General features: G+C 50.5%; 1 protein-coding gene and 1 long non-coding RNA gene across 4 annotated transcripts; one reads left to right on the top strand and one right to left on the bottom strand.

Moving 5' to 3' along the window:
- Positions 1-1,042: 1,042 nt before the first annotated feature.
- FLYWCH2 (FLYWCH family member 2) lies at positions 1,043-13,874 on the top strand. The gene is made up of 3 exons (XM_019719601.2): positions 1,043-1,802; positions 8,757-9,188; positions 10,878-13,874. Exons 2-3 carry the CDS (start codon positions 8,858-8,860, stop codon positions 10,970-10,972), a joined length of 426 nt encoding a protein of 141 aa, XP_019575160.1. The 5' UTR covers positions 1,043-1,802; positions 8,757-8,857; the 3' UTR covers positions 10,973-13,874.
- On the bottom strand, positions 5,887-15,123 carry LOC109439325 (uncharacterized). 3 transcript variants are annotated; one of them, XR_012493057.1, is made up of 5 exons: positions 14,969-15,123; positions 13,868-14,149; positions 11,550-11,757; positions 10,108-10,207; positions 5,887-8,391 (listed from the first exon to the last, which is right to left on the bottom strand). It is a non-coding gene; the product is annotated as an uncharacterized LOC109439325 (long non-coding RNA). The 3 variants fall into 3 exon arrangements; XR_012493056.1 differs by having other exon boundaries at positions 5,887-8,353; XR_012493058.1 differs by having other exon boundaries at positions 5,887-8,346.
- Between the last annotated feature and the right edge of the window lie 60 nt (positions 15,124-15,183).

Below are 15,183 nucleotides of genomic sequence, written 5' to 3'. Positions count from 1 at the left end.
ATTCCCTGTCTCAAGGCTATCCACACCTCCGTTAATCCATTTAATTAACAGAATTCTAACCTGGAAAAGAACAATTTCTTAATCCACACCGGCAGTGCCTGAGTCCTACTCTGTCCGGAGTCCGAAGATAACATTATCTAAAGATATACCAGACCCCAGGAAGCAATGTCAGCCCTCAGACCTGCCTGACGGACTCCCCCTTTCCTGTACAAGAAAAAGCCAGCCTGAAGTTAGGTGCAGCTGTCCACTCTGAGACTCTGCCCCTGGCACCACCACCAGCAGCAGCACCGCTATCCCCTGCCCCCCCACCCCCCCCACACACCCCACACCCCCCCACCAGTGTTTCTCTCCTTACTACCCGGGGCAGCCCTCTTATCTAAACACTGCCATTGGCTTGCTAACTTTAATAAAACCTTTTCTTGGTCTCCTACTTTTCTGAGTCTTGTGAATTCTTTCACCTTCTGCGAACGACCAGGGGTTAATTACAGAGAATGGCCAGGAATTGAAGTGACGGCAGGAAAAAGGATTCGGGGACAAAGGAAGCCATGGAAGCTGAACCTGGGGTGGGAAGCAGGGATCTGCAAAGGCCGGGTCGGGAGGAAGCAGGGAACCTTTCTGGAAGAGTGTGCGGGCCCTATTGATATTTGGAGATGAGAAGCAGGAAGATGTGGGTGGGGATGCTGGAGGGCGTGGGAGAACTGGAGGACGCACAGGATTCTCAGAAACGTTTGAAATGCCGGAGGCCTAGGCAGGAGGGCTCCATAGCAGCTGGACCTGCACCGGCCAGGAGCCAGGGGGCGCTACCAGCAGCAGCTTTAGAGCGACCGGTAGAGGCGGAAGGGAAAGGTGTCAGGGAGGGTCGCGGAGAGCGGAGTGCCTGGGGCGCTGGGCGGGAGGGGAGGCGGGCATCCCAGTCACGCACCGGGGCTTCGCGCCCCGGGCCCCTGAGAGGCAAGGTGGGCGTCAGCTTGGATGTTGCTCGGGTTGCTCCAGCAGCGACCTGCCAAGTGTCCAGGCTCCCCAGCTTCCTGTACCGGAGCAATTCCGGTCCATACCACACAGGGTGGTCGGAGAAAGACAAAGGTCCAGTGGCTGTGCTCAATGAGTGGGGGCTGGACCGATGAGCGACCGCTGGACCAGTGGACGACCCTAGACCAATGGACTAGGGTGGTACCGATGGCGAAGGCTGGACCCCTGGGCGAACGAGGGACGTGTGGGCTAGGGCTGAACCGATGAGCAAGAGAGGGACCAACGGTGTGAGAGGGACCAGTGGGCGAGGGCGGGACTGGTGGGCCCAATGGCGAGGGTGCTGCTCAGTCAAGGATGCTGGGCCGAGCGGAGCCAGTGGCTTCAAGGAGCCAAAAGGGAGACCTTCCCTCTGCTCGCTCAGGAAAGAGACTGGGGCGAACGAGGCCTTTAAACAAGTGCTCCGGCTTCCTCCGCAGGGAGCCGCGCTCAAACCCTGGGAGAGGCCGGGGCCTCTGAGTGAAACCCAACCACCTGTACCGGGAGAGCCCCGCAAGGAAACCGAATCCCGGCCTCAGAATTGCCGACGCCCCGCCCCTGCGCGCTGATTGGTTTGGTTGCCAGTTCGGTGCTGCACAGGGAAGACCTGGAGAAGCGGAGTTTGCCCAAGGAATAGGCCCCCGCGGCACTACTGCGCATGCTTGCGCCGTGACCCTAACTTGAGGTGACTGCCCGAACTGAGGCGGGGACCTCGGGCACAGAAGCTGAGGGACTTGCCACGGCTCGGTCGTCGGAGAGGGAGGGCTCCGCAGCCGTCGCCGCCCGACCGGTGCCTGGTGAGGACGGGCCCCAGCTGGTCGGGTAGGGTCCGGGGTCCCGTAGCGTGGAGGCGCCCACCGGCCGGGCTTTCCCAAGGATCCCAAAGATTGGTGATGCTGGGGGTTCACCCTGGGTCTGCATCCCGGCTGTCAGGCCCCCTCCTTATCCTTCATCCAAGATTCGCCTCGTTTCTCCCTGCGCCTCCTTCCCCCAACCCACCTGCCCTGGGACTGAGCCCTGACAGAAACCCCAGATCAGGGAACCTCATATTGACCTGCCTTTCTTTGACCTCACCCAGTACTGCCCCTCTCCCTGTACCTGTCCCCCACCCCGTCCCACCCTTGTGGCTCTAGAGGTCCCTGCAGGGATGGCAGAGTCGGAGGTGTGAGATACTGGGCGGGGAAGATGCTGCGAGGCTTGGCCAGGAAGCGATGGTAATGATGGGCGAGGATAGGGGCAGGGAGCTGGGGCCATTTGGACGCAGCATAGACAAGTCTGATGACAAATTACAATGGGTTAGGATTATGAGACATGGTGATTAGGGAACAGGAGGTGCCATTACCTGAAATCCCAACTTTGGAGCTCTTTACTGCATACTATAGAGTAGCAGTTCTTCAAAGGTAACTGCTGCTTTGAAAATCGCCCTGTAAGGATGGGTACGCGCACAGCTAAGTGAACTTATTATCCCACCAGCGATGCAATCACAGCCCCAGTGATTATGGGGGGTGGGACAGTTGTCAGTATCACAGGGGACTTTGTTAAACAACCACTTCAACCCATCGCCTATTTGCTATTAAGAACCTCTGCTAAATTTGCCACTATTCCCATTACACAAGTGAAAGCAGCCCAGAGAGGGTAAGGGGCTTGCCTCGTGGCTGACACGCAGGTGTTGGTGGGCATTGATGGTATTTCTCTCCCATACATATGAAGGTAATTCTGCTGATCTGCCATCAGCTGCCAGGCAGGGATCCCGGCTTCCAGGACCTCCCCTCCCTTGTTGGTGAAAAAGGGACTCACCTCCCTTTAGTTTCCCATTGCTTCAGTAACAAATTACCACAAATTTAGTGGCTGAAGACAATACAGCTTTGTAACAGTCTTACCGTACTAGAGGCCAGAAGTCTGATATAGGTTTCACTGGGTTAAAATCAAAGTGTGGGCAGCACTGTTCCTTCTTGGGGGCCCTAGGAGAGAGATCTGTTTCTTTGTTTTTTCGAGCTTCTAGAGGCCTCCAGCTTTACTTGGCTCATGGCCTCCTCCCTCCATCTTCACAGCCAGCAACATTGCATCTCCCCTACCTTGCTTCCATCAGCACATCTTTCTCTGACTTTTTTTTTTCCTCCCTCTTCTGCTTTTTAGGACCCGTGTGATTGTAATTAGACCCACCTGGATAATCCAAGTTACTCTCCTAGTTGGATAACCTTCATTCCATTTGTAACCTTAATTTCCCTTTGCCACGTAAGGCGACATATTCACAGGTTCCAGAGATTAGGACCTGAACATCTTTAGTGGGGGGGGCATTATTCTGCTTCCCAAAGACCTGATGATGTCTGAGGGGCTCTTGCCACTTCTTAACATTGTGTGATTTGCGGCTTACACTGAGCCATCTTTACACTTTTGGGTCCCCTTTGTGCAGACCAATGTCATGACAGCTGGTTGGGGTAAGTGGGTGACTGGAGGTCACAGCGATATCAAACCACCAGGCTGCAGAGTTAGGGAGAAGGTGTAAATTGAGCGAAGTAAGGTAACTGTTCAGTCGTTTGATCTTGTTAATTCATTTCTGCTTCACTTTTAAAAATCCTGTTTACTTAATGAACTTTTATTGAGTTAAAATTTAATTTTCAAAATATGTGCATTTGGCTTCAAGAGGCTGTCTTTCAACCCTTCCCTTTACATCTAGAAAATAAATTACTAGAAGGCTAGAGATGAATCCAGAAAAGAGACTGATCTGGGACCTATCCATCCCTGTTCACAGCGTAGCTGAAGAACAGTCAACCTAGGAACTAGAAGTAACAAGCTTCTCAAGTAGAGGGCCTGAGGCATTGTCACTTTCTCAAAGTATCAGAATGAGATGGAGTACTAGGAAAAAAATGTAGATTTTTGGATCCCTCTCCAGATTCTCGGAGTAAGAAGCCTGGGGTTGGATTAGCCTGGGACTATGCATTTTTAACGAGAACCCCAGGTATACTGAAGTTGGAGAACCATTGGTCGTAGACTTAATTTGCCTTTTTCTTCCTTTTTATTGAGATAACTCACATACGCTGTAATTCACTCACAGTATACAATTCAATGGCTTTTAGCATAGTCACAAACTTGTGCAACCATCACCACAATGTTTTAGAACACTTTCATTACCCCAGAAACCCCATACCGACCAGCAGTCACTCCTCATTCTCCCTTGCCCCATCCCTCCCACCCCCATCCCTAGACAACCACAAATCTGCTTAATGTCTTTATGGATTTTTCTACACTACAGATTTTCTAGACTCCAGGTCATTTCATCTAAATGGGATAATATAATGTGTGACTTGCTTCCTTCACTTAGCATAATCTTTTCAAAGTTCATCCATGTTGTAACGTAGATTTTTTTTTATTACCAAATAATATTCTGTTGTGCAGATAGTCCATATTTTATTTACCCATTTATCCATTGATGGATATTTGGGCTGTTTCCACTTATGGGCTATAAATCATGCTGCTATGAACATTCATGTCCAAATTTTTATGTGGACATAGGTTTGCATTTCTCTTGGGCATATACCTAGGAGTGGAATTGCTAGGTCATATGGTAGCTCTATGTTTAACCTCTTGAAGAATTGCCTGGCTGTTTTCCAAAGTGCATGCATGATTTACATCCCCACCAGCAGTGGATAAGTGTTCCAGTTTCGCCTCATCCTCACCAACACTTGTTATTGTCCATTTTTGTTTGTTTATTTGTTTTATTATGTGTGTCTTAGTGGTGTGAGGTATCTCATTGTGGTTTTGTTATGCATTTCCCTCATGACTAATGATGTTGAACATCTCATGTGCTTACTAGCCATTTGTATGTCTTCTTTGGAGAAAGGCTATTCAGAGCCTTTGCCCATTTTAAAATTGGGTTATTTATCTTTTTATTACTGAATTAGAGTTCTTTATACATTCCACGTACAAGTCCCTAATCAGATATGTGATTTGCAAAAATTTCCTCTCATTCTATGGGTTGTCTTTTAACTTTCTTGGTGTTGTCCTTTGACTCACAAAAGTTTAAATTTTTTTTCAACTTATCTTTCTTCTTTGGTTGCCTGTAGTTTTAGTGTATCATATTAAAGAAAGCTTTGCCTAATCCAAGGTCACAAAGATTACTCCTATCTTTTTTAAATGAGTTTTATAACTAGCACTTACAATCAAGTCTATGATCCATTTAGAGTTCATTTTTATATATGGTGTGAGGAGGGGTTCCATCTTCATTCTTTGGATATCTGGGTGTCCCAGCATTCAACATTTGTTGGAAAGTCTCTTCTTTCCCCCATATGAAGGGTCAGATTTAATCTTCACCTCCTGAAAAGGGAAGTGTTTACTGTTTGGAATTCTTCTTAAGGATGACTTGTCCCTTCTCCCCCATTTATGTATTTGTTCATTCAATTGTTTATATCAGTGGGACTTATGGACATGCATTGTATTCTTTGGGTTATAATCCTGATGACTTGCTCTGAAGTCCTGGCTGCAGCTCAGTTTTCTCTGTAACTGGTGTTTCTCACTTTAAGCCTCAGCTGCTCACAGCAGAGGAAGGAGTGTTGGCTCTGGGCCAGCCAGGTCTGGGTTCAAGTTTTGCCTCCCACTAGCTCTGCTGTCCTGGGCTACTTACTTAAGTCTCTGAGCCTCAGTCTGCGTAGAGGCAATGCGTAGATAATGGTGACACTTGGAAGAGAGATTGTTGGGTTACAGTACTGGAGGTACAGGCTGATGTCATAGGATTTTTGTTCATGACTCAGGTCCCTGCTTGAGGACTAACGACGTGGCTCTGGACAGGTCACTTTAATGCTGGATATGGACAGGGGGCTGGGGGGGAGGTCAGTGGGGCAGGGTGTTCTGACTCAGTCTCAGTGTCCTCTCTCTCTCTCTCTCCTGCACAAGAGGTCTCTGGGTTATTCCTTTTATCTGTCAACTTCCACTGTGTTTATAAATTTGAAACCAGGATTTTAATATAGTTAATTTTAGTCATTTTTTATTCTGGTTGTTTATATTAATATTTATTTTCCTGTATAACATTATGTTGCATAAGAATGGGGACCTTTTTTTCTGAGTAATGGACTAATAAAAAAATTACCATCTGAGAAATTGTATCCTTTTTTTTTTGGATTTTATTTTTTAAGTGTTAAATATTTTCCCATTGTAAAATTAGTTCATGTACATTACAATTGGGGGAAATAATAGAAAATTAGCAGAAAAACGAAGTCCCTCTTTCCCACCACTGCTAATATTTTGTAAATTACTTCCTGGTGTATAGGGCACTTTTATAGAATTATTTGAAAACAGACTAGAAAGCACCTGCTTTTTAAGTTAAGAACAAGCCAAATAAAGTTAGTAAATACACAACAAATATGACTGGAATGGAGAATAAATAGAAGGAAAGGCAAGTGGGTTGAGGGAGAAAGATGCAGGACAGCGACCAAAATTCTTAGTCTTTTGGGAAAATGCACAGTTATTTGGCCTAGAAAAGATCGTCTTTGCTAAATGTGTTCGTTGGACTTTCTAACAACGTTTGTAAACCAAACATAAACACTTGAAAACTTTAGAGCCTTTTTCCTCCTTGTGTCCTCTTTTCTTAGCTTGGAAACATGGCTCATTTAAGGAGCAACATCTCCATCTTGTGGCCTTCTAGAATAGTGTCGCTGGAGATGTACATTGAATTTTCCACAACTATGGGTGAATTACAGTGTGCTCTGGCTCTTTGTAAGGGTCTTTACATCTGGTCTCGAGGCTGGTGGTTCCTACCCTAATAACTGGAAAGAAAACAGGAACTACAATTATTTGAAAGCTTTGCTTGTAGCTACGAAAAAAATGGATGTAGAAAATGCAGAAATGAAAGCAATTTGTGATGGGATGGTGGGATTATGCAGATTTGCTATTATAGCGTAATTTATTCTATATAACTTCTTTCAATTAATTCAAAATTTTAAAATAACCTCAACATAATCCATCTTATCACTTTCCTTTGGTTGGAAAACTCAATCCAGAAAAAAGAAGTGTCTTGCCTCAGCGGTGTACAGGAGCTGTTTATTGTGCAGGAATGTGTTTTCAAATGGGTGGTTCTTGGATGAAAGTGGTTTGTACAAGCATTTCTCTTTCTTTCTTTTTTTTATACTTGGATGATGATCTCAAGACAAAAAATCCATGTAAGTATATTCTGGCACCCCTGAACGATGAGCAGAGATTTTGGAGCTGTGGTGGCATTTATGCTAAGATCCAGTTAGCATGAGGGCTCCTTACTAAGCAAATAATCCCTGGTCTCAGGGGCGGGCCCTGCATGCTCCCGCCCTCTGGGAGCATGCTTACGGATTGAACGGTTCATGGAAGTTTCAGATCAGGATGTAGATACCACAAGCCAGGATCTATTGGGCATTTACCATGTTCCATGCTGTTAAGGGCTGAATTGTGCCCCCCGCCCCATTCATATGTTGAATTCCTAACCTTCAGAACCTCAGAATGTGACTGGATTGGAGATAGCGCTTTTAGAGAGGTGATTAAGTTAAATCGCCTCTCTGTGTGTCCTATAGGTAGGCCCTGATCCAGTATGACGAGAGTCCTTGTAAGAGGATTGTAGGATATAGACACACACAGGGAAGACGATGTGAAGACACAGAGACAAGGAAACTGAGAACCGCCAAGCTGGTTGAAGAAAAAGGTCCAAGGGTGCACAAGTAGGCGTCTGTGGGACTTTCTGCTGCCTGGGTCCTGACAGGGTGGCCAAGATGTCTTCCCAGACTGCAGCCTTGTTTCTGAGCTAACACTGTAACCTGGGAAGACTTGCCACCTGCCCATCACCCTATCACCCCCAAAACAAAAAAAGGTACACTGATGCCCACAGCTGTGGTCCCAAGGCCAGGCTGGGCCCCATAAAATGTCCTTTCTGCTTCTCTAGGCTGGAAGCCAAGAAATCCTCAGTGACCGTGAATTCTCCAGACACCTTCACTCCCCCGTGCCCACCGAGCTAAGGCAGTGCCAGCACCTGCTCAGGCATAAGATCTCTGCCCTCATGGGGCCCTGGCACTTCCTAAGTGCTGGGTGGTCCAGGGACTTTCACCTGGGGGTGGGGGGGTTGGATCTAGTGAGTGCAGAGTCTAGTTTCCCAGGGCCAGCCTTCCCTTCTGTGGTCTGCGGTGTCAGGATGAAGGACACAGGGCATTCTGAGAGTCAGTGACCTCAGCTCCTGTCCCCAGTGCCTGTCTCAGATGCTTGGTCCTCAGGAGCACCAGTGACTGTTATCCTGGACCAGGCACACCACGTGCCATGTGGGGATGGGCTCTGGTTCCACCGGGACTGGACTCCCAGCTCTGCCGCTTCGTGGCGTATCTGTGTCCTCATCTGTAAACTTGGTCAATAAGAATGATGAATTTTCATAACATGGGGCTGGAAGTTTAATGGAAAAACCTGTGAAACCCTTGGCCCTGTATTCAGCACCCAGGGGCCTCGATTCATAGTAAACCACAGTTATCAATACCTTAGTCCCCCAACAGCCCCCCGAGAGCCCTATATTTGGCACATTTTGCACCCAAGGAGAGTGAGGTTTGGATGGGGGACAGGTAATGTACCCAAGGCTGCCAAGAGAGGAATTGGCTGAACAGAAGCAGAAGCACAGGCCCAGCGTTCTCCAGCTCCGTTCAGGTCTTTGCCCAGCCTGGTGCCCCATCTGCCCGACTTGCACCCCAGATCCATTCTCCTAAGCCTCAGGCCCTAGGACTTCTCCACTGACGGGGTTTTGCCTCCTCCCTCAGGACAGAGCCCTGGACTGCCAGGTTCGTTGCCAGGGAGGAGGAGGAGAAATCCATCTGTTGGCGCCTGAGTGTGACCTTTGGGACAGGCCATTGGTCCCGAAATGCCCCTGCCTGAGCCGAGTGAGCAGAATGGCGAGAATGTGAAGCCCGGCCAGGAGCCGTCCTCTGAGTCCCCTGAGACGGGCACAGATGTCGTCCCCGCAGCCCCCAGGAAGCCCAGGAAGTTCTCCAAACTGGTCCTACTGACGGCCTCCAAAGACAGTGCCAAAGTGGCCGGGGCCAAGCGCAAAGGAGTGCACTGCATCATGTCCCTGGGGGTGCCCGGCCCTGCCACCCTCGCCAAGGCCCTCCTCAAGACCCACCCTGAGGCCCAGCGGGCCATTGAGGCGGCCCCTCAGGAGCCGGAGCAGAAACGCAGCAAGCTGGACACAGGTGAGGCCCCAGTCCCAGCAAGCAGGATTGTGAACAAGACTTCCCTGGGGCCGGAAGTCCCCTGTCACCTGGGCAGCCGAGGGGACAGACAGGCTAGACTGGCTCTGGCGAGAGTGTGCCTGTGGCTGTGATTGGGTCTGTATATTTTCTCTGTGTTACATCTTAGTATAAATCTCTGCGTGTCTGTAGCCTCTGCGCATGTGTGTGTCTCTCTAAGGTTCTGTCTGTCTACAATATGTATTTGCCTGGGAGGGTGAGTCTATGTGTGGATCCTGTGTGTCCATGTTCCTAAGCCTATTTCTGTCTGTTTGCATATTTATGTCTGGGGGTCTGTGTGTGCATGTTTTTGTGCCAGAGTCTATTTAAGGCCCCAAGCAGACCCCCCTACCCCTACCCTCCACCATGCTTGGTGCGTGGAATCTTGAAGGATGCCCAGAGAAAGGGATGCCTAGTGTTTGGGAAGGAGATGAGCTGGGGTTTCTTCCCAACTTAGGGTCTCCTGTGCCCTAGAAGATGGAGACAATAAAAGCCACAGAGGTTGGCCCTGTTTGCTGCCTATGAATAGGTAGCCCCCTTGGAGTTAGCCAGGGCACTTGGACTGGCAGCCAGTCCCAGGAAAGGGAAACCAAAGCCTCTTGGTTTCTATCAGGTAGCTGGGCAGTGCAGAACACCCCACCTCACTGATGGAAATTTAGTGGTGAGTGCCCTGAAGTCATGGGGGAAGCCTCACTGCTTCCCTCAGGCTGAGACCTTAGGGCTTCTCAGATGGGAACATCCCCAGTCATAGGCCTGGAGCTCACAGGGAACCTGAGAAATCCCTCAGCCTCCATCCCCTGCTGGACAGAAGCCATACTCAGGGAGTCAGGGGGACCCCATCTCCCCAGAGCCTGGAGGCCCCTCTGCAGCGTATCTGGCTCACCCTGTGAGCTCTTCCACCAGCCAGTTCTGATTCTGTTGCCTCCACATGTCCACCTGCTTCCTCCTGCCAGCCCAGGGGGTGGAGGGTGCTGTCTCAGGACCTGTTGGGAAGCAGGGCTCAGAGGTGCCAAGTTACTGCCCTGATTCCACCCACTGATCACTGCAGAGGGCGAAGAGGGGACATCTGGCTCAGAGCCTGTTCTTCCCACTGAACTAGTGGGCTGGGCCACCTCCAGGGTCCCCTCCACCCTGTCTGAGACCTCTGCTCAGAGATCTGCCCAAGTTCTGGGACCAGGTGGGCCCACCCCATACATGTCATGTGAGAATTAGAATCAAGCCTCCCTTCCTCAGACGGAGAGAGGAAGAGCAGAGCAAGGGCTGCCTCTCAGCCCCACAGGCTCCCCTAGGCAAGCGAGCTGGAGCAGTCAACAACCCCCTCAACCTGCCACCCACCTTTACCACTGTACCTGGTCCGCGACTTCCCCACCTCTCGCCCAATTCCCGGCCAGGCAGTGGGGATAGCACCAGCTTCCTAGTGCTCAGCCCAGATTTGGCCCAGAGTTTCCTGGAAACAGCTTTAGCAGCGTCTGTGTCCCCGGGCTACTGGACTTTGAAAGCACATCTCTAGAGTCGGCCATTGTCTCTCTAAGTTGGTCAGTGATGCCCCAGAACATCCCCTGGTGGGCTGAGAGCTCCAGGCCCTGGGTCTGCGCCCCCCTCACGCCTCCCTTTTCCTCCGACACCAGCTTGACCCATTCCCTTCTCTTCCAGACGGAAAAGAAGACGGAAAGTTGGCAGGGTGGCCTGCCCCCAGTCCTGCAGTGGGCAGGGAGGAGTCCACCATGGGGCCCCGTGAGGCCCTGTAACCCAGACAACAGCAGGCGCAACCATGGTGGGTCAGTGAACTTGGCTGTGACTTCTGCTTGGGGCCCTGTCCCTGACTGATTTTCATTCTCAGCATTGTGTAATTTTTTTCAGCTCAAAGCATAGGTTACTTTTGTAAGCAGAGAAAAAAAAAAAAAATTCAAAACAGAATAAAAGAAGCTGTATGCTAGATCCCATCGTGGGATTGTAAAACTTCCAGGATTCTGGATCCTCTGAGGCCCAGCTCCAACCCCACCACCCCAGGGCACCTCCACCTCCCCTCCAGTCCTCACCTGGCTCTTCTTCCTCAGAGCTGCCTGCGCTGGGCCATCTCTCAGACCCAGGGGTGCTCTTGGAGGCCTCCATCTTCCAGGGCCTCATATCCCTGGCTATCCTCAGCCTGGAAAACCAGCCCCTGGCCCAGAGACTAGGTGGGGTCTCTGAAGTTCCCCTTCCTACTGCCTTGGTCTGAAACGGGGCAGTGGGACCTCCAGCCCTGACCCCCCAGGAAGCTGATCTAGCCCCTCCCAGACTCTCCTTCCAGGGCCAGTCTCCCTACTGGAGCCTCAGAAAACTCACCTCCTCTAGGCAGCCACACGGGACCCTGCACAGCAGCTCTGCTGTCATGGTGGCCCAGGGTTCTGCTGAGGAGGGGGTGGGCCTGCAGTCTGGTGGTGGGGACCTCAACAGAAATTATGGTACTCCCATCTTGTTCCTTCTGGATGGTTTGGGAGCTGAGGGAGATGCCTGGAAACCTGAGCCGCTCCCCAGGCTCTGAGTGCTGCCCCTGCAGGAGAAGGAGGTGAAGAAACACAGTTCCCCTCTAACCCAAAGTCAAGGTCCCCCCCAACCCTGGAGGCTTTCACTAGAAAGGCTTCAGCCTTGTGTGGTCCTTATTCTTTGAAAACAGCCACCAGGCACAAGGAAACGGATTATTTTTAAACTATAAAGTTTAGTGGCCTTATGTTTTGGTGAGCTGAGGGCACAGCTCACAGTGGCCTATGTGGGGATCGAACCAGCAACCTTGGTGTTATTAACACCACACTCTAACCAACTGAGCCAACCAGCCACCCCTGGAGGCCTTATGTTTTGAAACATTTTCTAAATATAATCAGTGTGGACTCCCTCTTAGGAGAGTGACGTACTCAGTATGTTTTTCTTGCCAGCTCTCCATTTTGCTGTTACTTTTACAGAATGTTTGTTTGTAACAGTTATATTCTGTAACCATAATTTGAGACCTTCCTTTGTCTTAATTCTATATGTAAATAGATTTCCCTTACCCACCGCTTTCTCCTTTCCTGAGTTCTGAGCTGTCCTCTTGGTGGGCTGGTTTTGTCCCATGGTAAGAACACAGGAGGAGTTGCTCAGGGTCTAACGTGTGATGGTGGGGTGCCACCAGGGAACAAGTGAAGAAGAGGAGGTGAGGAGTGGGGACAGGCAAGGCGACTTCGTGCCACTCAGCCCGGTATCCAAGCAGGCCTGGCCTGGCGGGTCAGAGGATTGACCAGCCCAATCACTGGACAGGGTCCCACTTTAGTATGGCACCACTGACTCCTCCTGTTGCTGCTAGAGAAGCCATGGGTTGAGCTGGCACTTGGGTCCCCAGTGAGGGGGCCTGGCTGACTGGGTGGCCCCTGGAGGCTGCGTGGGGGCAGCAGCAAGGGCCCACCTCCCTCCTGGGGCCTGAGTAGCCAGTGGCACCGGTCAAATTTTGTAAGACATCTGTAATGAAAAAATATTACAAATGTCTTACAAAATATTATAAATATTACAGTAATCCACCATCTAGAGATAAATCTATAATCCATATTTTTTATATTCAGAAAATTGGGGTGATAAAGCTCGTACTTTTTCTTAACAGATTACAAATGTCTAACATCCTTTTGCTGACTGCACAACTTACTACTACAGGGGTGGGTGATAGTTCATCCAACCAATTCTGATTGCTGGATGATCCCAGTTGTTTCCAGATTGTTAATAATCCTTTAAACAGCCTTGGGTTTTCTGAGGACAAAACTCTAGAAGATTGCCTATGAATATCTGGCTGTCAGACATCCTGCCAACACCCGGTACTGTTACTGAATCACCTCCCCAAAATTCAGGTTGATGTGCCTGATGCACTGGTAAGCCAAAACACTGAGACACCAGTGGCTGGCGAGACGGAAAGGTTTATTTGATTTGGCCAAAGCAAGAGGACCGGCGAGCACTCTCTCTCAAATCCATCCTCCTCAAAAAGCAAAAGTAGGGAGTGTTTATGCAGCTAGGGAGTAGGGAGGGGGAGTTTCAGGGAACCAAGGGGGGAAGTCTGTGTTTCTTCAATCACAGATAACACTTTGTGCAGCCAGACTCCTGGGCAGCAGCAGGTAGTGTCTACTTTCTTAAAGGCATTTATTCCTTCCACAAAACAAACTCAACTCCTCCTGTGGCCCTGGAGTTATAGCTCCTCCTCTTTGACAAAGAAATAGGACATCAGCAACACAAAATTATATTGTGAGAACAAGGGGTGCTTGGTCGACGAACTCCAACTCAGCAAAATATCTCATAATTATGTATCAGTGATGTTAAAGCAAAAAGCAGAAACTAGGCGTCTTGTGACATTATTTAAGCTATCGTTTTTTTTTGCACTTAACTAGCTACATTTTTCTATTATCTCAAGCTAAGTGTACTTTTAAACACTTCTCCTGGAACTTGCTTTATAAGCAGACCTTCAGAACACGACTAACATATTTTCTTCATCTTTGACTATAAGCTACGTACATGACAACCAAAGCAATTGAAACATTTAGTTAAAGCCTACACCTGTAACTCCTGACTCCACCATCTAATACCTAAACACGTTTATTGTTAACTGTCGGGTTCAGTACTATCATTAAAAAGAAAATAATAATAGTACCCACCACTTCACTCTTGTGTGCACAACTTCAGCGTGTTTTTCTCCTGGGGGTTGGTTGGCTTGGACAGTTCGTCACGGGCTCCCCACACGCGCGATTTTCTGACCGATGCTCCTGGTGGCCGGGAGGGGGCGCCCGCGGACTCAGCGGCGGTCCAGGTGCCTCGCCAATACCGAGGCTGTGAGGACAGCCAGGAGTGCCGTTCTGGCCATCTTTAAGTATCCGGCACCTGCTGTAAGGTTCCTTCCGCAGGGGTTAGGGGTGGGCGATTGACCCGCAGATGGTCCGCTACCGGGAGAACGCGAGTGAGAGCCTTACTCTTTGTCATCCTCCAACCTAAATTCCAGCGCCAAGTTGCAGCCCCTCCTCCTCCCTGTTTAATGACCCCATAGCACTTACTACTTCCAACAGACCATTAATTCAGTGTTTATATCTATTGCTTCCTGCCCCGCCCCCCATAACACAAGCTCAACATCACCAGGGCGGGGGATTTGGTCCCTGAGGTGCTCGGTGTGGAGAACAGAGATGGGGAGCGGGCGGCGAGGTGGAGTGCGGAGGGGGTACAGGACGCGGAGGACAGGTGGAGGGCAGAGATGCGGAGTTAGGTGAAGCGTAGATGTGAGAGGAAGAAGTGGAGAATGCGGCGGGGGTGGGGCGAAGGGCTGAAAACGTCGGGGGTTGGAAAGGGTGAGGAAGAACGCTGAGAAGGAGAGGACTCGGAGGAGCGGAGGACATGGAAACGAGGAGCAGGCGAGAGGCTCAGGGCAGGAGGGCCCCATGGGACCTGGACCTGCACCTGCCCCGAGCCAGGGAGCGCTTCTAGCACCAATTTTAGAGCGACAGGAAGGAGGCGGGAGGGAGGGGTGTCCGGAGAACATGGGGTTTCCTAAAGAGGAGCAGCGTTATCACTACAAGCGCCGAGGATGCGCGGCCAGAAGACCCGGGGCTCCGGTCCCAAAAAGGGGTGCGGATGGAGGGAGGGGTCCCGTGGAGCTGGGGACGGTCGCGTTGAGCGAAATCCTGGAGCGCCGTGCGGGAGGGGAGGCGGGGCGCCCCGGAGACCTACAGGCACTTAGTGCCCGGGGCCCCTGAGTTTCCGGCTGTCACCTGCCAAGTGTCCAAGAAAGCAGCGCCGAGGTCCCGCAGCTCCCTGCGCCGGAGCTATCTCGGTCCCCACCGCACAAGGTGGTCGGAGAATGACACGTGTCCAGTGGCTGTGAGAAGGGCAACCGCTGGGCGGATGAACCAGGGCGGGACCGATGGGCGAGTGCTGGACCAATGAGCGAGGGAGGGACCGATGCGAAAAAGATGCTTTCCTTCCG

The sequence above is a fragment of the Rhinolophus sinicus genome, linkage group LG18 (genome assembly GCF_036562045.2).
Source record: "Rhinolophus sinicus isolate RSC01 linkage group LG18, ASM3656204v1, whole genome shotgun sequence".
Lineage (NCBI taxonomy): Eukaryota > Metazoa > Chordata > Mammalia > Chiroptera > Rhinolophidae > Rhinolophus > Rhinolophus sinicus.
The sequence above is the reverse complement of the archived record's forward strand: the minus strand, read 5'-3'. Positions and strand labels throughout refer to the sequence as shown.